The sequence below is a fragment of the Bos javanicus genome, chromosome 24 (assembly GCF_032452875.1).
Source record: "Bos javanicus breed banteng chromosome 24, ARS-OSU_banteng_1.0, whole genome shotgun sequence".
Classification (NCBI taxonomy): domain Eukaryota; kingdom Metazoa; phylum Chordata; class Mammalia; order Artiodactyla; family Bovidae; genus Bos; species Bos javanicus.
Window position 1 is genome coordinate 29,727,487 of NC_083891.1, and position 26,188 is coordinate 29,753,674.

The 26,188-nt window shown below is 41.1% G+C and overlaps 2 protein-coding genes across 4 annotated transcripts in view; one reads left to right on the top strand and one right to left on the bottom strand.

Moving 5' to 3' along the window:
* The first annotated feature begins 1,410 nt into the window (after positions 1-1,410).
* CHST9 (carbohydrate sulfotransferase 9) overlaps positions 1,411-26,188 on the top strand; it is a 283,972-nt gene continuing 259,194 nt past the window's right edge. For all 3 annotated transcript variants that reach the window (XM_061399688.1, XM_061399692.1, XM_061399691.1), the window contains exon 1: positions 1,411-1,617. The gene's annotated coding sequence lies outside the window, so the exon portion shown is untranslated. The remainder of the gene's footprint in view (positions 1,618-26,188) is intronic.
* On the bottom strand, positions 24,529-25,336 carry LOC133237383 (peroxisomal membrane protein 4-like). The gene has a single exon (XM_061399429.1). It carries the CDS (start codon positions 25,306-25,308, stop codon positions 24,604-24,606), a length of 705 nt encoding a protein of 234 aa, XP_061255413.1. The 5' UTR covers positions 25,309-25,336; the 3' UTR covers positions 24,529-24,603.

The following is a 26,188-nucleotide window of genomic DNA, read 5'->3' on the forward strand; positions in this document are numbered from 1 at the left end:
TTGAGGTAGGTTTAGCTACTGACTACTTTAAAAAAAAATTAGTTTTTCTTTGTTAATGCATAAAACTATCTGAATGCAAAGTAAGCAAGGGTTATGTTAATTTTATTTGTCCTAGTTTGGTCAAATTGTTGTTACACAATATTTGGGACTAATTTTAGATTTCAATAAAGTTTCTTTTAATGATAAGAAAAAAAAAATCTGTTCTAACCTTGGTCTGCCAACTACAGCTTGCTGGATTTTGAAGTGTGTGGCCTGAGACAGCTACCGAGTCTTGGATACAGTAAAGGGCCACTTTGCCTTCTTCTTCTTCTTTTTTTCAGAAGCCCTTTTGTGTTACACACACCTGCTACCCAATTCACCCAGGGCTCATATATCCCTCCTAGACTTTACTGACCTATTATTTCATATATAGATAGAGATATAGGTATAGATGGGCTTCCGTGGTGGCTCAGCTGTAAAGAATCCGCTTGCAATGCAGGAGACACAGGTGAGGTAGGTTCCACCCCTGGGTCGGAAAGATCCCCTGGAGGAGGGCATGGCTACTCACTCCAGTATTCTTGCCTGGAGAATCCCATGGACAGAGGAGCCTGGCAGGCAATAGTCCACAGGATTGCAAAGAGTGGACACAATGAAGCAACTGAGCATACAGGCACTCATAGGGATACATACAGATCTAGGTATAAAATACTACATAAACATAAATAATAGACGGATGGATAGATAGCTAGATAGGTGGGCTTTCCAGGTGGTTCAGCAGTAAAGAATCCCCTACCAATGCAGGAGACTTGGGTTAATTCCCTTGGTGGGGAAGATCCCCTGGAGGAGGAACTAGCAACCCACTCCAGTATTCTTGCCAGGAGAATTCGATGGACAGAGGAGCCTGGTGGGCTGCAGCCCATGGGGTCGCAAAGAGCTGGATAAGACTAAAGGACAGATAGGTAGATAGAGATATATAAATGATAGGTGGATACACAGATGATGGATCTGTCAGGCAAAAGAAATGCTAAGACTTTGGACTCAAAGCTTGCCATAAGCTACTAACCTATAAATTTATTCTTCAGGTGTTTCTAGAACACTTCGGAAAGAACCTGAATCAGTGCAGAGGTGAAGAGAAGGTGATTTAGGCAACAAACGCCGGAGACCATCACTCCCTGGACCAAGAATGGGTGGCACCGGAGCCCTGCGGCTGGGAAAGAGGGCACGCGGCCAGCAGAGGTGAGGCCACAAAGTGAGCCGCACGGAGAGCGACGAAGGCGGAGACCCGGACGCCGGCGAGCTGGCAGGCCTGGCAGGCGGCGCGCAAGTCTGGGGGATGAGGGGCTCCGGGTGCCGGGCGGACGCGGGGGGCGGAGCCGCGGGGCGGGGCGGGGCGGGGCGGGGGCGGCCGGGAGCCCAGGCGGCGCCGCAGCCCCAGCCCGGCTGACGGACGCGCGCGAGCGGCGGGCTCCGCGCATCCCCGGCTCCCGCTCAGCGCTGCTGCCTACCCACCCGGCGGCTCCGCGGTGGGGCGGAGTCCGCGAGAGTTTGCCCCGGAGATCGGGGAACTTTCCGGCCGAAGCTCCGCTTCCACGAAAGCACTACCTGCCGGCGCCCTCCGCTGCCCGCGCCGCCTGCGAGGTACCTGCGGGGGATCGGCGCGTAGGGGAGCAGGGGTCCGGGATTGGGAGGGAGGGGGACCGAGATTGCAGGGCGCCGCTAGTTCCCTGCGGAGAGAGGTCTGGGTGTGCGGAAAGTGCATCTCCCCTTTCCAAGTGCTTCACCTCTGCTGGAGGCATCTTTTCTTTCTACCTCTAATCCCAACCCCCGCCCCATTTGAACCCACTCCCGCTCACTTTATTGACTGTGCTGAGGGGAGGGAGGATCCGGGAGATGAAGGGGGTGCGAAGACTTGGGGAGGGCCGGAGGAGGAGGAAGGATGCCTGAAAACTTGGGAGCTACCTGTGCTGGATTCCTGGGCTCCGCGGGGCACCCTGCTACCCGGGGTTCGCGTGGAGCCCCCGCTCCGGGCCGAGACTGGAAAGAAGACACCAGAAGGAGCTGTCTCGAGTATGTGCTGCCGGTTTATCCGGTCCTCCGGCGTGTTTGGCACCAAGAAGAGCATCTTTGCTGGGGTACCCCCTTTTTGCATCTGTCCCAAACTCCGAGACCACGCAGAGACTCCTGCTGAGGCTGCGGGCCATGTGGGAGCCCAGATTCCATCGGGCCGGGCCGGACCGAGGGGTTGGGGGCGCCCTGGGGAGGAAGATCGAAGTGGGCTGGGGGGAGTAGAAGCTGCGCGGTGGCTTTGTGGCCCCAGCTGTCACTTTCACACGGCCCCCCGCTCTCTCTTCTGCCCCGTCCCCACATCCCGCTCATCCGCGTGTTTCTGTTAGGAGGCTCGAGGTTGTCGTTTTTGATACCTGTCAGGAGTTATTTCCAACTAAGTTCACAGGAGCCATGCTGGAGCGGCCGCGGGTCTTCCTCCTCTTCCTGCAGGTCCGCCCCCAACTCCCTCCCACCCGCAAACCGGTCCTGAACCGTTCCCAGGGTCTTCAAAGGGTTACGAAGGAAATCCTACAGAGCCTGCGCTGGTGTGACTTTCCCCCCATTCTGTTCTCACGACCAAATCCAAACACGGTAGGGCTCTCATCAGTTCAGTTCAGTTCAGTCGCTCAGTCGTGTCCGACTCTTGGCGACTCTTGGCGGCCCCATGAATCGCAGCACGCCAGGCCTCCCTGTCCATCACCAACTCCAGGAGTTCACTCAGACTCACGTCCATCGAGTCAGTGATGCCATCCAGCCATCTCATCCTCTGTCGTCCCCTTCTCCTCCTGCCCCCAATCCCTCCCAGCATCAGAGTCTTTTCCAGTGAGTCAACTCTTCTCATGAGGTGGCCAAAGTACTGGAGTTTCAGCTTTAGCATCATTCCTTCCAAAGAAATCCCAGGGCTGATCTTCAGAATGGACTGGTTGGATCTCCTTGCAGTCCAAGGGACTCTGGGGCTTTCATAGGACTCTCCTTTAGCAGTTTTTCTAGTAACTAAGAATATCATTTAGCAGTACTTATTTTTTAAGTTTAACCGCAAACGTTGCGTTAATCCCTCTGTATACAGTTTTATCTGTGTTTGACACAATTCCATTGAGTTTAAAGGACAGGATGTAGGCTTCTTTTAGGCTGACACATATATGTGTGTGTGTGTGTGTGTGTGTGTGTGTGTGTGTGTGTATACACTAAAATACAGTGTGAGTGGATATTTATCTGTCTTCCTAGTTGGGTGGCCTGGCACCTGCAGGTTCCAGTACATAATTATAATACCATATGCCTGGCTCCCAAATTGAGGATAAGGAGATTGTTACTGTTTTTCATGGGCAAGGGTATCTTGGACTCCCAGATTTTATGATTGCTCAGAGGGTTGTTGGTTTTTTGTTTTGTTTTTTTTTAAGGGGCTTCAAATCAGCGTGAATCAGATATACAGAACAAAATTACAGTTCTATCCCACGCAGCCAAAAAGAATACAATACATGAGCGCTGGTAGTTGACTCAACTGTTGAGGAAAAATTTAAGTCCTCTCATCACATAGAAACATTTTGATCAAATATCTTGCGTAAGAAATAACATGCATTGAATGACTTGAGAAAACGAGGAGGATTTTCCTCTGGCCTCATATAGGTTTCATGTCTTTTATTATAGTAGCATCCTTCAGAAAATGAGCCTTGCAGAGAGTTGTTGATATGTATTGACTACAACACCATATTTTTTAATACAGAGGCTTGGTGACAGTCCAAAAACATAAATGTTTTAAATCATTACCAACCATCTGTTCTCTCCCACTCACTTAAAGCCCAGTGGTTTATTTTCACAGGTATCAAAACATACATCCTCATTTCATACATTTCCATGAATATCCCTAAAGCTACTATGGTATCTGATCTTGACCCAAGTTCAGCAACTGTTGTGTTTGGCTGATTACCCTGTAAGCTCCTCTCATTTTATTTTCAATGAAAGAAGAAATCAAAAAAGTTGGAAAGCCTTTGGCCAAGGCTGGTGTATACGCCAGTGAAATCTCATTGCTCTTCCCTCCCGGCCCCCACCTTTTTGTTACCAGCAAGAGGCTGAGAATTAGTACAGCTGCAGGCCTCTCCTGATGACATTCTTTCCTTTTCTTCCTGGTCACAAGGGTAGCATAGGGGCTCTCAAGCAGTGCCTTAAACAGTCCCATGACTCCTGAAAATTAGTGTGGTTTCCAGAAGGATATAACATCTTCCCAGGAAGAATTGTCAAAATGGGAGACTCATGTAATATTCCAAACCCCAAATTAAGTAGACTTAGGATGTACATGTTATTTCCTGCACAAATATTGGGTATGCATAATGTAGAGTATTGTATCGGATATGAATAAAATATGTCTACATAGTTTTCTTTAGATTTGTGTTAGGAGATCTGGATGAGTTTGTATATAATCAGCATATAGAGTCACACTCTTAGTTCTGTTCATGTCCTCATTAAAGTAAGATTTGAGGTTTTGAGTCCTTCTACGCCCAATCCTGAAATGCTCTCCCATTTGAGGGATGTTTGCTTTAGCTGGAACCGCAATATTAGGATATTTTTATTACTTAAAATCAAAGTTGCATAATAATAAAAATATTGTTCCTTCAGTGTGTTCAAAACGTTGGGAATTTCTTTTTACTCAAATCTGGGTGTAATGTCCCAAAGCACTTTCATATTTTTAAGAAAAAAGATACTGGCAGTCTTGCTCACATTTTTCAAATAATTGATGCCTACTTGGAAGAGTATCAGGAGCCAGAGGAGGTTGATTTCCGCCCTCTTACCTGCTACACTGCCCTGTACTGCCCTAGCCTTGAAAGCACAAGACTCTCCTTACTTGTTCCCAGGATAGCCTTGAAAAGAATGAACCCAAACTATAGGTAATTTGGAAAGTAAAGTTGCTTTTAAAAAATATGGTCTAATTTATACCTTTGGAAAAACATAAGGCTGTGTTACATCTTATTTTTCTTTGTACTAAAAATGAATTATGGAGGGGGAACAGCTTCATCACATATAGTAAGCACTCTAAATTATTCATGTTAATGAGAGGAATAGAGGCAAAGATAATCCAAAATCATCGTTACTTAAAAAGTCATTTGTCTTTGGAATGTATTGTATGTTTGACTTCAAAAAAGATATTCATTGTTACTGTGGGCAAGTTGCCTTTCTAATTACTTTGTTTGGTTTAGGTTAATTTTTAAATGAGCTTACATATCTCAAATGCAAAATTTATAAGGTGGGGGGCACGTGGACAACTTGCCCAGAAACAAGCTAGGTGACAGAAACAAGCAAACCTGCTATGAAAACTTTGCAGTAAATTGTATATCACTCTCAGACAGGTGACCAAGGCTTGATTCCATACCTACTTAATTCATTTGTGTTAAGGATTAGATGTGTTCCTAGAAAAAGCCCTTCAATCAAAATTTGAGAAATTCATCCCCACTTTGTATGTAACAGAGGTGATTATGGTGTTTTCAGAAGATAATAGGTGCTTCAGAAAACCAACTAGAAATATTCTAATTTTTAAATCTCACCAAACTGAATTTTTTTAAGCCTGGAATTTTCCTAAAGCATGCACATGTGTATATGTTAAGGTAATACTCTGATGCCTTATTTTTATGCATATGTTTCAAAAGCAAAGATAGCAAGTTGTCATCAGAATAAGGAATTTGGTCCATTTGCTCTCTGCACCTAGGCTCCAAATCAAAATTTTATCAAAAAGAAGCTCTCGAATACCTATTGTTATGGAGGACCTGGTAGATAAAAGTAGTTGAAGTTCAGCAAGACCGCCAATTTAACAGATTTCTATTGTGTTTTTCAAAAGCTCCAGGGCAAAATTGGTTGTAGATGAAATAGTTACCTGGACAAGAAGTTGATTCACACCATAGCACTTGCTCTTAAACACCTCCTCTGTGGTCAGTGTTCAGTTGTATATAGATTTTGTTGAATTGTTATCTCTGTGGACTATTACAATTTAAAAAGCCCTCTATGAGGAAGGTTAAAGCTGCCAGAATATATGATTGGCTAGGCAGATAGATAAGATCGTTTTTATTTCAAGAATTCAAAGCAAAACATAAAACTGTGACTTTTACAGCAGTAAGCAGGATGGAACTGGAAAAGTAGCTGTCCCCTTCAGATTGGTGATTCTGTTCTCCTAATAAATGTGCTGGCTCTATCAAGTGTAGGGGCGCTTCTTTTTTAAGAGGGCATTTTTGTTTTTCATAAGACATGACATTTTTTAGAAAACTTGACTGAGTACTTGAAAATATACATTGTGGTTGGAAAGATAATTCACACCCACAGGATTTATTTTATATACATTTATTAAAGGAATCAGTTTCTTCTGAGCAGTGCCTAAATCTTGGAATCAAAATTATGCATTTTGTGATAGAGCTGGAAAGGACCTTAAGAGCAGTTTATTCCAGTGCCCTTATGTTACAGTTAAGGAGATAGGGGCCCGCAGCCATCCTGGTGAGCTGCTGAAGGTCACCCCGGTGGTTAGTGGCAGAGCAGATACTGGAAACTGGACTCACTCCTCGTCCAGCTCCCTTGACTTAAGAGTAGTAGCTGGATGGGGGAGTTAACTCTTTCTGGCCATCAGGGTGTCGGCTGTACACGAGAGGAAGTGAAGTGGTACAGAGGGACACACAGGAGCCTTGTAGGTTTTCTGTCTTCCATCATTGACTGTCATTCACTCTGGACCAAACTGTAGTCCTCAACCCTCTTAGACTCTTGTCCTCTTTTTTAAAAAAAAAAAATATATTGATTTATTTTTGGCTGTGCTGGGTCTTCGTTGCTTCACGGGTTTTTCCCTAGCTGCAGGAAGTGGGGGCAACTCTAGATGTAGTGTGCGGGCTTCTCATTGCGGTGGCTTCTCTTGTGGAGCGCGGGCCCTAGGGCGAGAGGGCTTCAATAGTTGCGACACGTGCGATCAGTCCTCATGGCTCCTGGGCTCTAAAGTACTGGCTTAGTAGTTGTGGTGCACAGGCTTAGTTGCTCCAAGGCATGTGGGATCTTCCCAGACCAGGGATTGAACCTGTGTCTCCTGCATTGGCAGGTAGATTATTCAGTGAGCCACAAGGGAACCCCTGTCTTCCTCTTAATAACAGATATTTTGGGTCACCCCCTTGGTGTCTTGAAATGTAATTCATCAGTAATATGATCACTGAATATATCTGTCATGAAAAGGAGCAATAAAATAAAAATAATCTGTTGTACAATGTGCATTTCACTGTGCTAGTGTTTAAGGGTAACTTCACTGGAGCACAGTAAAGAGGTCAGAAGCTTGCTTGTATGTTTATATAATGAATACATTTGGATTTAACACAAATAAAAACATCAGAAGACCTTCCATACAGGGAGTACAGGAAATGAAAGGAGAATGGACTAAAAGTAGCATTAGGATGATTATAAGCCAGACATTTGTATATGATAACAGAGAGAAGAAAATGATGGTAATTGTTGTAGGAAAATATGCCAAGTCACGTTACAGACAGAACGGAGAAAACGTGGAAGTGTGATATTTTGCAAATGAGAAACTAAACATTGTTAATACTGTTCCACCAAAATCCCCACACTGCTTTATGCGACATTTCCCCCTTGTTACTAATGTGAACTCTATGTCAAGGGACTCTGCAGACTACCCACCATACCATCAATAAAAACAAATACAATATTTCCACAATGGAAATTATTGACAGTGCTGATGCTGCCCTTTTCAGTTTATTTTCTATTAATATTGTAGTTGATTAATTCTAGATTTAGGAGAAAGATTATACAAAATGATTGAATTATTACTTACAGCAGCCTTGCTGTAAGCCACCGGGGTTTTGGTGGAAATTCCTTTAAAATGCTTAGTTATGATTATGTACCAGATTCTGCAAGTTGATATTCATTACAAATTTAGTTCAGGGGAACACTGCTTGTCACTAAGTTGTGTCCGACTCTTTGCAACACCATGGACTGTAGCTTGTCAGGCTCCTCTGTCCATGAAATTTCCCAGGCAGGAATACTGGAGTGGGTTGCCATTTCCTTTTTCATGGGCTCTTCCTGACCCAGGGATTGAACCCGGGTCTCCTGCTTGGCAGATGGATTCTTTATCACTGAGCCAGCTGGGAAGCAACACTGCATATTGTTTGAGATGTGCTGTGTGCTTGGTCACTCAGTCATGTCTGGCTTTTTGTGACCCTGTGGACTGTAGCCCGCCAGGATCCTCTGTCCATGGGGATTCTCCAGGCAAGAATACTGGAGTGGGTTGCCATGCCCTCCTCCAGGGGATCTTCTCAACCCAGAGATCGAATCCAGGTCTTCTGCATTGCAGGTGGATTTTTTACCATCTGAGTCACCAGGGAAGCCCAACAATACTGGAGTGGGTAGCCTATCCCTTCTCCACGGGAACTTCCTGACCCAGGAATTGAACCAGGGTCTCCTGCAGTGCTGGTGGATTCTTTACCAGCTGAACAACCAGGGAAACCTGTTGTTTGAGATATTTAGGGGAAATTCTTCATCAAAAAGTCCCTAAGAATGAACAGAACGCCCCTTGCTTAATGATGTGACAAACCTCAAATCCTTCCCAAAATATTCTCTAGGGGCAGTCTGGCCCTGATGAGAGTCACAGGGCTAGATTAACAAGATTGTCAGGTTTAAAAAAAAATTATTCATTTTTTATTAAAATATAGTTGAAGTTTAAAAATAAAATAAAATTTATATAAAAAATATATAGTTGATTTACAATGTTGTGTTAGTAATTCCTACAAGGGAGAAGAATCTGAAAAACAGTAGATATAGATAAACAAGATTTTTATGATGGCATGGGTTATTTTTCATATCCTCACCCAATCCTTACTTCTTTTAAGTGGGACCATCCATTGTTTACTGGTCTCTGCCTTTAGTGGACCAGGATTACAAATTTCACTGCCCATCAAACTCAAGTTCATGTTCTGATCTTTTTCTCTCTCTCACCTTTATAAAGTGTGTATGCTAGTTGCTCCATCATGTCCAACTCTTTGCGACCCCATGGACTATAGCCAACCAGGCTCCTCTGTCCATGGGATACTGGAGTGGGTGGCCATTCCCTTCTCCAGGAGATCTTCACAACCCACAGGTCAAATTTGGGTCTCCTGCATTAGAGGCCAATTCTTTACCATCTGAGCCACCAGGGAGCCCCCCACCCAGATTTACTACTTCTTTATTTCTCTTAGGAATCTATCTTTTATTGGTGACTGTGAATGTCGACAAACTAATAAGCTGGATATTTTACTTCTCCCACACCTTAACCTTGTGTAAAGGCATATCTCCAGAAAGCATTGAAGGCTTCTGTATAGAGAGACAATATATACATGCACACACATGTGTGTATATGCATGCATATGTTATAGATGTACATGTTATATATGTTATATACGTACAAAATTTCAGGCACCGAAAAATAGGAAAAGGAGGCATTATTTGATATTATATTTTTAATGCCCTTGAAACATGCTTATGCAAGCAAAGAACTGCACTGGTCCAGTATTGGAAGTTGCATCATAAAACATAGTGCTGTGAAGTATGTCCATAGCAGAGGCCAAAATTTGTTACCAATGCAAATAAACTGTTGTATTAGAATTATTTTGCATTACTTTGGTTAAGTATGTCCTGTGCTGGCATATGAGAGTTGGAGGTGGGGTTCATATGTACTGAGTGCTCAGTCATATCTGACTCTTTGTGACCCCATGGACTGTAGCCCACCAGGCTCCTCTGTGCATGGGATTTTCCAGGGGAGCTTCTCAACCCAGGGGTCGAGCCCATGTCTCCTGCATTGGCAAGCGGATTATTTGCCCCTGAGCTAGAGAAGCAGAGGTGTAGACAATTCTGTTGTCTGTCTTAGGTGTGTTTTGTCTGTGTGCTGTTTCCACACTGAAAACACACCGACATCTCCTCTTGTGTAAGATATAGTGTTGCAGAGAGACTAGAGACTTCTGAAGATTGCCCACATACACAACTTATGAGAGAGTATGGGATCCCAGAAGCAAGGAGGAAATTGAGAGTGGAACTCAAATTTTCTTACTTCTTCTGGTTTGTTTACTAGACCATAATGTAAGACCTGCTCTTGGGAACTGAGTTATTAGAAAATGTCATTTCAGTGTTAGCTACTGCAAGCATCTTGAATTTGCCAAATTGTAAGGAAGATTTGTTTTTCCTTAAATTCCGTGGTGAGTTCCTCTAAGGTGTCTTTTGTAACATTATATGTCTTACTCTTTTTTACTTAATCTTTTTAAAGAAAGAAAGTTTTTAATGCAAGCTCTTTAACAGGTAAGATTGAAATCACAGTATGTGTATGTGTGTGTGAATAACTTGTTGCTTTGACACAATCACAAGATTCTTTACATAGAAGGGCATGTTTTACCCAGTCAAGAGCGGCAGCTTTTGCTACAAAAGGGATGAGGGGATTGTACAAAACACAATTTGATCTATGATTATTTTGCTGTATAGTGTTCATTCTTACTGGAAGCTTCTTGGTCAATTGAATAGTTCAACATTCAAACTGACCTCTAACTCATTTTGATCCACTTTTGTTACAATTTCTAATAAGAACCTACCGGTACAGTGGGATTGAAGGAAGATGAAATTGAGGGGGTTGGATTGTGGCAGTGATAAGGAAAATAAGGAGCTTTTTTCATTTCAGCAACACAAAGATCTTTATAGACAGCGCAGTTTTATTGGGATATCTGCCTGTTCTTGGTGTGCTTTTTACTCTTGCACAGAATGGAGGCAAAGATTGTCAAAGTAAAGCCCTTCCTCCTCTTTGTACCTATAATAGTGCCACACAAGAGAAAACCTTCTTCGTCAGAATAAACAGAACACATTCCAATCATAGTGTCTCCTTTTACCTTAGGACCTCAATACTCCCCTAAACTGAAATCTAAAACACTAAAGAATCTAGTTATTAAAAGAAACACACCCAGTTAGTGTAGTCATGTAGTAAAAGAAATGTTCAGGATACACGTGAAAATGGGAAAGACAACTTTGCCGATTCAAATGAAGAACGTTACGCTTACTACTGCCTTAGTTTCAGGAGTTCAAACCTCACTTAACTTGTCTTTTTTGTAACGAATGGGATTAAAGCTATGACTCAGTTATAGGTTACTTTCAGATCAGATCAGTCGCTCAGTCATGTCCGACTCTTTGCGACCCCATGAATTGCAGCACGCCAGGCCTCCCTGTCCATCACCAACTCCCGGAGTTCACTGAGACTCACATCCATCGAGTCAGTGATGCCATCCAGCCATCTCATCCTCTGTCGTCGCCTTCTCCTCCTGCCCCCAATCCCTCCCAGCATCAGAGTCTTTTCCAATGAGTCAACTCTTCGAATGAGGTGGCCAAAGTACTGGAGTTTCAGCCTCAGCATCATTCCTTCCAAAGAAATCCCAGGGCTGATTTCCTTCAGAATGGACTGGTTGGATCTCCTTGCAGTCCAAGGGACTCTCAAGAGTCTTCTCCAACACCACAGTTCAAAAGCATCAATTCTTCGGTGCTCAGCCTTCTTCACAGTCCAACTCTCATATCCATACATGACCACAGGAAAAACCATAGCCTTGACTAGACGGACCTTGGTTGGCAAAGTAATGTCTCTGCTTTTGAATATGCTATCTAGGTTGGTCATAACTTTCCTTCCAAGGAGTAAGTGTCTTTTAATTTCATGGCTGCAGTCACCATCTGTAGTGATTTTGGAGCCCAGAAAAATAAAGTCTGACACTGTTTCCACTGTTTCCCCATCTATTTCCCATGAGGTGGTGGGACCAGATGCCATGATCTTCGTTTTCTGAATGTTGAGCTTTAAGCCAACTTTTTCACTCTCCACTTTCACTTTCATCAAGAGGCTTTTTAGTTCCTCTTCACTTTCTGCCATAAGGGTGGTGTCATCTGCATATCTGAGGTTATTGATATTTCTCCCAGCAGTCTTGATTCCAGCTTGTGTTTCTTCCAGTCCAGCGTTTCTCATGATGTACTCTGCATATAAGTTAAATAAGCAGGGTGACAATATACAGCCTTGACATACTCCTTTTCCTATTTGGAACCAGTCTGTTGTTCCATGTCCAGTTCTAACTGTTGCTTCCTGACCTGCATATAGGTTTCTCAAGAGGCAGGTCAGGTGGTCTGGTATTTCCATCTCTTTCATAATTTTCCACAGTTTATTGTGATCCACACAGTCAAAGGCTTTGGCATAGTCAATAAAGCAGAAATGGATGTTTTTCTGGAACTCTCTTGCTTTTTCTATGATCCAGCGGATGTTGGCAATTTGATCTCTGGTTCCTCTGCCTTTTCTAAAACCAGCTTGAACATCAGGAAGTTCACGGTTCACATATTGCTGAAGCCTGGCTTGGAGAATTTTGAGCATTACTTTACTAGCGTGTGAGATGAGTGCAGTTGTGCAGTAGTTTGAGCATTCTTTGGCATTGCCTTTCTTTGGGTTTGGAATGAAAACTGACCTTTTCCAGTCCTATGGCCACTGCTGAGTTTTCCAAATTTGCTGGCATATTGACTGAAGCACTTTCACAGCATCATCTTTCAGCATTTGGAATAGCTCAACTGGAATTCCATCACCTCCACTAGCTTTGTTTGTAGTGATGCTTTCTCAGGCCCACTTGACTTCACATTCCAGGATGTCTGGCTCTAGGTCAGTGATCACACCATCGTGATTATCTGGGTTGTGAAGATCTTTTGTACATTCTTCTGTGTATTCTTGCCATCTCTTCTTAATATCTTCTGCTTCTGTTAGGTCCATACCATTTCTGTCCTTTATCGAGCTCATCTTTGTATGAAATGTTCCTTTGGTATCTCTAATTTTCTTGAAGAGATCCCTAGTCTTTCCCATTCTGTTGTTTTCCTCTATTTCTTTGCATTGATCGCTGAAGAAGGCTTTCTTATGTCTTCTTGCTATTCTTTGGAACTCTGCATTCAGATGTTTATATCTTTCCTTTTCTCCTTTGCTTTTTGCTTCTCTTCTTTTCACAGCTATTTGTAAAGAGCAATATTGCATAGGAACCTGGAATGTCAGGTCCATGAATCAAGGCAAATTGGAAGTGGTCAAACAAGAGATGGCAAGAGTGCATGTCAACATTCTAGGAATCAGAGAACTTAAATGGACTGGAATGGGTGCATTTAACTCAGATGACCATTATATCTACTACTGCGGGCAGGAATCCCTCAGAAGAAATGGAGTGGCCATCATGGTCAGCAAAAGAGTCCCAAATGCAGTACTTGGATGCAATCTCAAAAATGACAGAATGATCTCATTTCGTTTCCAAGGCAAACCATTCAATATCACAGTAATCCAAGCCTATGCCCCAACCAGTAACGCTGAAGAAGCTGAAGTTGAACGGTTCTATGAAGACCTACAAGACCTTTTAGAACTAACACCCAAAAAAGATGTCCTTTTCATTATTGGGGCCTGGAATGCAAAAGTAGGAAGTCAAGAAACACCTGTAGTAACAGGCAAATTTGGCCTTGGAATACGGAATGAAGCAGGGCAAAGACTAATAGAGTTTTGCCAAGAAAATGCACTGGTCATAACAAACACCCTCTTCCAACAACACAAGAGAAGACTCTATACATGGACATCACCAGATGGTCAACACCGAAATCAGATTGATTATATTCTTTGCAGCCAAAGATGGAGAAGCTCTATACAGTCAGCAAAAACAAGACCAGGAGCTAACTGTGGCTCAGATCATGAACTCCTTATTGCCAAATTCAGACTTAAATTGAAGAAAGGAGGGAAAACCACTAGACCATTCAGGTATGACCTAAATCAAATCCCTTATGATTATACAGTGGAAGTGAGAAATAGATTTAAGGGCCTAGATCTGATAGATAGAGTGCCTGATGAACTATGGAATGAGGTTCATGACATTGTACAGGAGACAGGATCAAGACCATTCCCATAGAAAAGAAATGCAAAAGAACAAAATGGCTGTCTGGGGAGGCCTTACAAATAGGTTACTTTAAGCAGATACAAAGATTTACATAAAATGATGACATCGATCACATACTTAGACAAGTGATTTCAAAATTAAAATGTGAGCACAAATTTTTAGAAATATCTCTCTAAATAAGTTTGATTTTCCCACAGCACCCTTGGAGAGTAGATTAGTATAAGGGTAGTTTTCTCTCTCTCCCCTGTCCCAAATCAGTTTTCTCAATGCAGGAGTAAGTGTGATGTTCTTCATTTGAATTGGCAAAGTTGTCTTTCCCATTTTCATATGTATCCTGAACATTTCTTTTACTACGTGACTACACTAACTGGGTGTATTTCTTTTAATAACTAGATTCTTTAGTGTTTTAGATTTCAAATATGTTTAGATGTTAGTGACATTATTGGACTAAAAGCAGTAACTACCAATGTTATTCTAGTGTTAAATATTAGAAGTATTTTACCTTCTAATATTTCTACTTTACTTTCAGTTAGGAATTTTTCCCATCAGAGAATGAGATTCTGTTACTGTGATGGGCTTGGCATTCAGTTGAATGCACTGTTATAGACTTGTTATTTGTGATCGGAGCCCAAGTTATACATATTATTAAATATTTTAAATATTAATTCTGGACTTACATTATCACTTTTGTGACTTCGGTATAGCTAGCTAGCTTTCACTTGCTAATCGTATATATGTATATTTCTATATGTGTGTATATATATGTGCATATATGTATATATATATGTCACTTGCTAAAAGGTCTGGCAAATCATATTTCCAGATTTTGCAGATTGGGAAGTTATGACAGCATTTAGAATAGAGATAGATTTACAAATGGCTGAACTCTCGAGTAGCAGAGGTTGTTCATCTAGTACCTTAGAACTTTGATTCACCTTTAGTTTTCCCAACCTGTAACTATCACATGCTGTCCAATAAGATTCCTTGAAATTACTGGCATATATTTTATTCAGAGCACTCTACAAAACCTGATTATGGCTCTGAAAGTCCCTCTAAATTCTCCACATATAGATCCAGCTCTGTACTTTGTATTTCTTCCTGCCCATCTTAAACATCAAATGAAACATATGTCAGAATCAACCTTGTAGTCTCTGCCCATCTCACCTCAACCCCCAGGATTCCCCAGCTCCCAGTCTGGATTTTATCTTTGACGTTCCTTCTCCATCCACTCCATATCAAAGCTCTCACCCAGTCATTGATTGTTCCCTTCAAAGGATGTTGCATACCTTCCTCGGTTCCTCACCCAAGTCTCAGCTTTCCCCATCCACTGTGTGGCATCCATATTGCTCCCCCTCCAGATCCATCCTCCAGTAACATGAGAGGAGATTTTCAAGATGCAAATATGATAACTGTCACTCCCTCAGCTACACATGCCACCTAAATGGATTGCTATTGCTTTAAGATAAAGACCAAAATTGTGCTCCTCCAGTTTCATGTCAGTATCTCCACTCCTTCCTTCTACTTCAGCTGCTTGTCTTTCTTCCAGTTGCTCTGAGTCTCTCTGCTCTCTCCCATTCTCACATCTATAAACCCAGGTACCCAAACATTGGCTAGTTCACTCTTGGTTGACTCAGATGTCAACCCAAATGGCCCTTCCTCAGGTGATCCTTGCTAATGTCCTAGACTGAGCCAAATCCCCTTATAATATACACAGATGTATATTTGTTTTTGTATTTGCATACATGTATCCATATTTATATATACATATAGTATCCATTTTTATATATCCATATATAAATATGGATTTATTTATCTATATATATGCTTGTAAATATATATTTATAAATATGGATATATATTTATGTATACAGGTGGCTCAGTTGTAAAGAATCCACCTGCCAATACAGGAGATGTGGGTTCAATCCCTGGGTTGAGACGATCCCCTGGAGAAGGAAATGGCAACCCACTCCATATTCTTGCCTGGAAAATTCCAGAAACAGAGGAGCCTGGAGGGCTCCCATCCATGGAGTCACAAAGGATTGGATCCAACTGAGCAACTGAGTTCACATGCACATCCCTCATCTCAGCTAGTTGCAAATTCACATTTATCTATGAAACTGTTTAATTCATCCCTAAGGGAGGGACCTGTCTAGTTATCTGGGTCCTTATATTCCTGGAAAATATGGCAGTGCTCACTCAGTGGAAGTACAGTAAGTCTTTGTTGAGTAAATGTTAGCAGGGCATCCTGTCTTTAACCCCCAGTGTGCACATGCATACACATGTACGACACACAAGCACACACCTCACACCCACCCACACGTTCTAAGATAAATACATAAATAAATAACTTGAAGGCTACAAGGCCCCCTATTTTACTTGCTTTGTGACCTCTTCAAATATCACACTCTTCTTCAGTTTCTCTTTCCTTTCAGTGATTCATTCAGAGGTAACTTCACTAGTGCTACATTTGCTTATAAAATGAGGTTGGTCTACTGAATTTTTTACCAAAAAAAAAAAAAGGCCAGACATTTCTTTACATTATTTCCCTTGATAAATTCAGGAATTGTAAAAGGCTTTACTATATGGGGGATTTACGCTGTGCTGTTTGTGCATGTTTTGGCATTAGTCAGTGATCTAAGATTATACCACATTGGAGAAAAGAAAAAGAAAATCCTTTGGAGTTTTCCTATCTATATGATTTCCATGTGGAAATAAACAAAATGAAGGAGAACAAAGATTAAAATAATAAATAGATGAATTTGAAAGAGCAACATAAAAATCTATGTTGTTAAAGTCTGAATTTTTATGAATTGCACAGAAGCTTCGAACTGTGTCAAAACTAGTTAAGGAAGACACCTAAGATACTGCCTGGCACCTACTGTGTTCTGGGTACTATTCTAATTGTTTGTGCCTCAATTCAAATCACTGCATTAAAATTGAATTAGTCTTATTTTTATGTAAAGCCTACTTGATTGAACTACTTTAGAGGAGTATCAGTTAAGCCTGGGATATTTTGTCCCCCCAAAACAAGGAATTGCTCAAAAGCAGGTAGACACACATAAGGACATAAGAGCAAGGTTTTAGGGGTACCCACTGGCCGAACTTGTGTATCATTTGAAGATAAAAAGTATTAATGTATGTTATGGATTAGGACACATTGAATAAGAATCCATGAGCCCATAGAGTGCGTAGATTCGGTAAACAGAAGGAAAAGCTGTTTTACTGAAGAGTATAAGCAAATGATTACAATAGAGGCTAGAACTATAAAGCCACTTTCTGCAACTACTGTTACAAGAATAATCAAAGGATAATCCACCCCTGGGTGAATGGTTGATGGGGACAGGATGGTCACACTAACTCTACATGTCAGCCCTCAGATTGCTTATTAAATACAGGGAGGGAAAAGTCCTTTTATAGGATGATAACAAGCAGACACCTGCTTATCCAAGGGACCACACTTGATGTCACCAAGAGTGGACAAACGGATGTCATTTATCTCTTGATACAGTATACATGTAAAACATGACAGTCCCCTCTAAATTTATCTTGCCAGAAGTGATTCTCCTGAATCTAACCTTGTGGAAACAATCAGACAAATCTAGATTGGTAAATATTCTTCAATACAGCTGACCTGGACACTTCGAAAAGGTCAGCGTCACTAAAAATAATCTGGGAAAACTGTTGAGTATTAAAAGAGACTAGAAGAAAGGGCAGGCTTCCCAGGTGGTTCGGTGGTAAAGAATCTGTCTGCCAATGCAGGAGATGCAAGAGACATGAGTTCGGTCACTAGGTCAGGAAGATCCCCTGGAGGAGGGACTGGTAACCCATTCCAGTATTGCCTAGGAAATCCCATGAACAGAGGAGCCAGGCAGCTACAGTCCATGGGGTTGCAAAGAGCTGGACAAGCCTGAGCATGCACACGCATTTCTGAAGAAATGGCAACTAATTGCAAGATATCCTTCATGATTAGATTTTGAATGAGAATAAAATAACTGTAGAGAATATATTAGGCCAATTGGAAGGAATCTAGATTTGGGTTGTAGATCATATGTGGTATTACACTCATGTTAAATCCTGTAATCCTATTGGGATCATGTAGGAGAATGTGTTTTGGGAGAGAAGATATACTTTGAAGTACTCAGGGATGAAATTTCATGGTCTCTGCCATTTTCTTTCATGTGATTTGGTAAAAACTTTTTTTTTTTAAATATGGGAAACAGAAAAAAGAAGATGTGGCCAAATGTTAAAAATTATTTAATCAAATTAAAGATTCTGTGCTAGTACTGCTAATTTTCCATAGATGGTTTTCAAAATAAAAATTGGGTAAACTATTCTGTGATTTTAAACCAACTCTCCAACAGATGCAGTTGTTCTCACATTGTGTTGAAGTGAGTTAGCATAGGTGAAAGCAGTTTCATTGATCAGTTAGTCAAGTGTCCTCTTCAAAGTACCTAAATATCTTCATTCAGCATTCCATAATTATCCATAATTTATATTTACACACTTAAGAAAAAGCTATCCTTAAAAAATATGTAGTGGCAATATAGGAGATAATACGGAATAGGATATGATCAGTAACTATTAGATACAGTAGTATTTTTCCCATTTTTCTGTTAGACATGAGAAGTTTTCAACAAGTAAAATTTTAAGGAGTAATTGGGCAACTTGGTAATATGTTTTTTCTTCTTCCATGTTTTTGCTTAACATTTCATGCTTGCCTGTAAAACGGAGTGTAAGATTACTGGTGACTTTCACTGAAAGATCCACAACGTAGCAGAATGCAGTGTGCAGTGTAGAATAGATCTGGCCGAGGCCCCAGTAGGATTTAGGATCCAGTGTGATTCTCAGCTGTACATCATCTAGAAGGCAAACTAGCACTGTTAGTGTTTGTGTATTGTAAACAGGTACTTAAAGCCCAATTTTTTGCTTGCGTGCCCAGTCGTGTCTGACTCTTTGCAACCCCATGGGCTATACCCAGCCAGGCTCCTTTATCCATGAGATTTTCCCAGCAGGAATACTGGAGTGGATTACCATTTTCTCCTCCAGGGGATCTTCCCATCCAGGGATAGAACCCATGTCTTCTGCATCTCCTGCATTGGTAGGCAAATTATTTACCACTGAGTCACCTGGGAATATCAGAGCCCAATATCATAGATTTACAAGTATCAGAAAACAAAGCTCTCTGTTTAGTCAAAACTGAGAGTCAGTTCTGTATGAAGCACAAAGTAAGAGGTTAAATTATTTAAGAGTTATAGAATTTGTAATAATATCTTTTCAGAAAGGTTTCAACTTGAAGGTAAATATCCAAGATATTCCTCCTATCATTTAAGGATATGATGTGGTATTTCAAGTCAGCTTCCTGTAAGAATACTTTCCTGGTAACATTTAGGACTGCTTTGATATGTACCTTGCACTTATTCAGAATAAGTGGAATAGTGCGTCTTGATACATGATGGAAAAAGAACTTCTAGATCTTCTTGTATCTTAAGATAAACCAAAGGTAAAGCTATCAATAGAGCTGTTTTCCCTTATATTTCATTTGTGTCTGTGTGATCTCAGTTTTCAGTTGTGTCCAACTCTTTCTGACCCCATGGACTGTAGCCTGCCAGGCTCCTCTGTCCATGGAAATTTCCCAGGCAAGAATGTTGGAGTGGGTTGCCATTCTCTTCTCCAGGGGATGGACCCAGGGATTGAACCTGCTTTGGCAGGTGAATTCTTTCCCACTGAGCCACCGAAGTACCATTTGATATGCTAGTCATAAATTATTAGAAATTCTAACAAGCAGAAGAGATTTGAGTTTTTGAAAAATCTTCAAGAATCGGTTTCTTGATACTTCCAGTTTATAGTGGCTAGAGGCTAAATTTCACTATGATATGAAATTAAACTTCAGCTTCTATTAAGACAGAGAATTAGGTAAAACTTGGGATTGTTTTTAATAAGGGAAAAATAGTAAATTATTTGGGAGAGAGAGTTGATTCTTAAAAGTCTGGACTATGTTCAAATAAAGGTAATAATAGCTTTAGCTATTATACCATTGAGCTCCCCACTCACTCCCCCCAACTGCCCCCAACCCCCCACTCCAAGCTACTCATAAACATTTTGGTAGTAAGACAGTGAACACACATGCTGCCATAAGAGGGACACATTTTTAAGACTTGAGGGCTGAGTGTAACTGAATTTTGTGATCTCATTAAACTATTAATATATGTTGTTTCATATTTTTAAAAAAGTTCTAAGACCATGAACAATGTAAGTTAAAAGTTGTTTGAATTTACAGCAATAGGAGAAGCAAACTTCCATGAGAATTTGGCTTTAAAAGCAAACAGCTATGTGAACAATTTGTTAGGTAATTATTAGCTGGAAGCTATTTGTACTCTGAGTTTATTGAATATACACATATGATAATAAGAACTTGCACAAATAGAACCTTTTGATAATAAATCCACGTGAGAGATCGTGCCTTAGGGGAGTAATTCTAGATATTATAAGTATATTGAATTCCCTGCACATGGAATGCAGAACTCTTGCCCAAGTATGTAACTATTTTTCATTCATGATGCTTAATAGGTCATTTTACCTAAAGTCTCAGAAAGGATCAGTGTAACAAACAATGGAAAATGGTGTTGTTCTATTTGTATATATTCCAAACATTGCAATCACAGAGGAAATAGCAAAGTAGAGTTCTATAACCTGTCACCAGTGGTGTGCTAAACTACACTCAAAATCACAGTTATCAGAAATAAATAAATACCTACTCATTACCTGAGAAGTCTTCTTGGCGTTTTGTATTGGAATCCCTGATTGTTTGCTTTGTGGTATCTATTCAGCTGCTTATAAAAGTCCTTAAGCAGTAAAATAAAATATAGAAGAGATGAACATTCTTTTTATGAACCGTGTACATTTATAACACTGCGTGGAACTGTATACCCCTCCATCAGTTTTACTGTATGTTCACAAAATAAAAATACAATGAAGGATCCTTCTAGTTCCCTTCCCTCATTTAAGACTTTTTGTTACATTTTTATTCTTATGCAATTATTTCCTATTTTCATACTTAAATTGAATGAATCAGTGCTCAGAATCAGTCCTTTCATGGCTGTTTCCTTTTCTGAGTTATTTTGATTTATCTTGTGGATTGCTGGATTTCATTATCAAGGAGTTTATTCTAGGGGACTCATGTATACTATACTTCCTGAGTTTTTGTTTGCCTGATTCTCATTCCTCACCCCCTTTGCCCTTGCCCACTTCTGATGTCTGTAGTCCAGTCATTTTCTGGTTTGCTTTTCATGTTTCAAGAGGGCCAGCGATGTGGAATGGCAAGAGCTGGTGGAGTGGGCAGACTGCAGTTCCACTGTGTCTTGTCTAAAATACCCTCTTGCACCGTACTTGTTCCAGTTGACTATATTTCTGGGAATCTAATTCTGGGATTCCAGAAATAGATATCTGGAAACATTATTCCAGATAATAAAATATCTTGCTATTTTATTCTTTTGACCAATTTTTCTATTTTTTCACCAATACCACACTGTCTTGATTACTGCTGCTTTATATTAAGTCTTGAAGTTAGGTAATGTCACAGTTGTCCAGCTTTCTTTTTCTCCTTCATTATTATGTTTATTATTCTGGATCTTTTACCTCTTCATATAAACTTTAGAATCAGTTTGTTGATATCCACAATAAAATAACTTGCTGGGATTTTCATTGGGATTGCATTAATCTATAGACAAGTTGGGAAGAACTGACATCTTAGGAATGTTGAGTCTTCCTATCTATGAACATGGAATATCTCCATATATTTAGTTCTTTGCTTTCTTTCATCAGAATTTTGCATTTTTCTTCATATGTATCTTGGATATCTTTTGTTAGATTTGTATCTAAGCATTTAATTGAGGAGTGCTCACTAACTCAGCGGACATGAATTTGAGCAAATTCCAGGAGATAGTGAAGGACAGGGAAACCTAGAATGTTACAGTCCATGGGGCTGCAAGGAGTCAGACAAGACTTAGCAACTGAACAACTATAGAAAATATAAATTGTGGGCTTCTCAGGTGGTGCTAGTGGTAAAGAATCCGTCTGCCAATGCAGAAGACGTAAGAGATCTGAGTTTTATCCCTAGATCAGGAAGATCCCCTGGAGGAGGAAACAGTACCCACTCCAGATTCTTGCCAGGACAATCCTATGGACAAAAGAGCCTGGCAGGCTACAGTCCATGGGGTCACAAGGAGTCAGACATGATTGTCTGAGCGAATATAAATTGTATTCTGGTTTTTAATTTCAAATTCTACTTTTTCATTGTTGATATATAGTCAAGCAGTTGACTTTTACAAATAATCTTATATCCAATGACCTTGCTATAATCACTTATTAGTTCCACAAGTTTTTTGGCAGTTCTTTCAGATTTTCTACGTACACAATTATGTCATCTATAAGCAATAATGATTTCATTTCTTCCTTCCTAATTTGTATACCATTTATGTCCTTTTCTTATTTTTCTGCATTAATCAGAATTTTCAGTATGATGTTGAAATGCAGTGGTGAGAGGAGACATCCTTGCCTTGTTCCTGATCTTACTGAGAAAGCAGGTTTCTCATGTTAGCCAGAGGTCTTTTGTATCTTTCTTTATCAAGTTGAGGAAGTTCTTTATTCTTGGTTTACTGATAGTTTTTATCATGAATGAGTGTTGGAGCTTGTCAGATGCTTTTTCTGCTTCTGTAGATACACTCGTGTGATGTTTCTTTTTTCATCTGTTTATGTGATGGGTTACATTAATTGAGTTTTGAATATTGAATCAGCCTTGCATGCATGGGATAAATCCACTTGTCATGAAATACATTGATAATTCTTTTTATACATTGTTGGATTTGATTTGCTGATATTTTATTGAATATTTTTACATCTACATTTATGAGAGATATTGGTCTGTAATTTTTTTTTTTTTATACTGGCTTTGTTTGGTATTAGCGTGGTACTAGCCTCAGTGGCTGAGTTAGAGATTGTTCCCTCTGCTTCTATCTTTTGAAAGAAAATGTAGAGAATTGGTATAATTTCTTCCTTTAATGTTTGATAGAATTCACCAGTGAACCCATCTGAACCTGATACTTTGTTTTGTAAGGTTACTAATTATTGACACAGTGTCCTTGGTGGATGTGTACCTAATCTATTCACATTGTCATGTCTTGTGTGAATTTTTGCAGATTGTATTTTTCAAGGAATTGGCCCATTTCACCTAAATTATCAAATTTGTAGACATATAGTTGTTCCTAACATTCCTTTATTATCCTTGGAATTTCCATGGGATAGGTACTGATGTCCTCTCTTTCATTTCTAATAATAGCAATATGTATCCTCTTCCTTTTAACTAGTCTTAATTAGGCTGGCTAGAGATTACTGATTTTATTGGTCTTTTCAAAGAAACAGCTGTGGTTTTGGTGATACTCTGCTGATTTCTTGTTTTCAATTTCATGATTTCCATTCTTATTTTTTTTTATTATTTCTGTTCTTCTGCTTACTTTGGAAATTGCTTGGTATTTTTCTAGTTTCCTAAGGCAGGAGTTTAAACAATTGATTTTTTTTTTACTATGTTTATCCTCACTTTAGTAGAAACTGAGCCTCTGAGAAGAACCTTCCCCAAGGTTACACAGCAGTCCAGTGGGGACTCAAACCCAGGTCCTCTAGCTCTGTATCTGCACTGTCCACTAGAATTTTCTGCGAGGATAGAACGTTCTAATCTGTGCTGTCCAATATAGCAGCCACTAGCCACATGTGGCTGCTGAGCACTTGAAATGTGACTGGTCCAAATTGAAAAATGCTGAAAGTGTAAAACACACCCCTGATTCTGATGACTTAGTATAAGAAAAATAGAATGTAAAGTATTTTATTAAATTTTATATTTAATACACATTAAAATGATAACATTTGAGAAATACTGGGTTCAAAGATAAAATTAAAGTTAATCTCCTCTGCTTGTTTCTCTCCCCACATTTTTTTTTTTTGGGCCATACCTTGTGGCATGTGGGATCTTAGCTCCCCAACCAGGGATAGAACCCATGCCCTTGGCAGTGACAGCGGAGTCCTAACCACTGGACCACCAGGAATTCCCTCTACTTTTTAAAAACTGTGGCTGCTAAAAAAAGCTCAGTCACATATGTCCCACACTGTGTTTCTGTTGGGACAGTGGAAACACTGGAGCTTCTACAATAGAACACCCAAGGCAAGGAACTGAGTATTGTCTAAAAATGCATTTTTGCAACCCACTGCCCATCAGCCAGAAGCCCTCTTTTACAGAAGAATGGTCAGAGAACATACCCACCAGAAAGAGACTTCAGTGCCCTCGTCTGGGCTCAATGATCCCTGAGGCCCAGGGTGGGGTGTGACCTTCCCTGGTCTCTCAAGAGTCAGCAGCCATCACCGTGCCCAAGGTTCCTCAGCCTGATTCGGTGGCTCGTTTCACTATTCAAGAGTACCTAATGACAACTGATAATCAGAGCTTCCATTTCGCCAAATGGAGCCCTGGGCTAACAAAAGTTAGAGTCTGAGACCCCAGATCTTGAAAGGTAGGAGCCTCTGGGATGGTTAGCCAGGTGGAGCCAATCTCAAACCGCGGCTGGACACCTCCACCACCCGACTGGGGTGCAGGAGCCTTCCTGAGCACCTGGGGGCCCTGTTACTTGGAGGGTTGGCTCTTGTTGTAGATAAGGAAGTCCGAGAGGTCGTGCCACACGTTGCTGTCCTCGTACAGGTAGGTCGTGGACGACTGCAGCGAGGGCTGCAGGGTTGGCCGGTGGCACTCGAAGAGCCACAGCACCAGCCCCCACACCAGCCCTGTGAACCATGGAAACGGGTCCAACCTGGGTTCAGGGATGAAGCCCTTCTCCACGCCCAGGCGGCACAGGGCAAGTAGGACGCGGAATAGCAGGTACATGCTGATCTGGCTGTTGACGTTACTGTTGTTTCCAAACACCAGCAAGCCCCCGATGAAGGCAGACACGAATGAATGTGCCTGGTAGGTCTCTCCCTGGACGTGGGACTGCAGGGCGCAGAGTCCCTTGTAGAGGAACACAAACTTGGCCAGGTTCCAGGAGTGGGTGTACGTGGCCTGCAGGATGGCACGCAGCTTCTCCCGGAGGCTGCCACTCCGGAAAAGAAAGGTCATGACCAGCGCGTGAGGGGCCCGGATTTTGGCTCCATAGACTGCCCCGTTCTGGAAGCCCTTAAGCATGGCCAGTGCTGCGTGGTAGCAGCGCTTGCGCAATAGTGCGTTGATCGCAAAGAGCAGAGCCCGCAGCTGCGGTGGGGCGACCATAATGCAGGCGTCGCTGAGGGTGGTAGACAAGGAGCAGGACTCACGCCCTGACAGCCGGGGTTGCATAAACAATTGATTTTAGATAAAATATGTATTAAATGCTATAAATTCCCCTCATCTTATAAATTTTGGTGTTATGTTTTCACTTTTAATTCAAAATATTTTTAAATTACTCTTGAGATTTCTTGGTCAATGCATATTTTATTTAGAAGTATGATATTTAATCTCCAAGTATTTCAGGACTTTTCCATGTATCTTTCTTTTATCAATTTCTGATTTAACTCTATTCTGATCTGAGAACAGATATTGTATTTTATGATTTCTAGTCTTTTAAACTTTTTAATGCCTGTTTTATGGCCTGGAAGGTGGTCTATCTTGGTGAATGTTCTGTGTGAGTTTGAGAAGACTGTATTTTTGTCACTGTTAGATAAAATAGTGTAGAAATCTATTATATCCAGTTGACTGATGGTATTATAGAGTTCAACTGAGTGAGTGAGTGAGTGAGTGAAAGTTGCTCAGTCGTGTCTGACTCTGCAACCCCATGGACTATGCGGTCCACGGAATTGTCCTGGCCAGAATACTGGAGTGGATAGCCTTTTCTTTGTCCAGGGGATCTTCTCAACCCAGGCATTGAACCCAGGTCTCTGGCATGGCAGGCAGATTCTTCACCAGCTGAGACACAATAGGGAAGCCCAGGATTCAACTGTGTCTTTACTAATTTCCTGCCTGCTGAATCTGTCCATTTCTAATAGAGGAGTATTAAGGTCTCCAACTATAAAATGGATTCATCTGTTTTTCCTTGTAATTCCATCAGACATACGCATTAAGAATTATGTCTTCTTAGATAACTGACCCCTTTATTATTACGTAAGATTTCTGTGTATCTCTGATAACTTTCCTTGTTGTGAAGTTAGGAACAACCTAACTGAATCCTCTGCTTAAGATT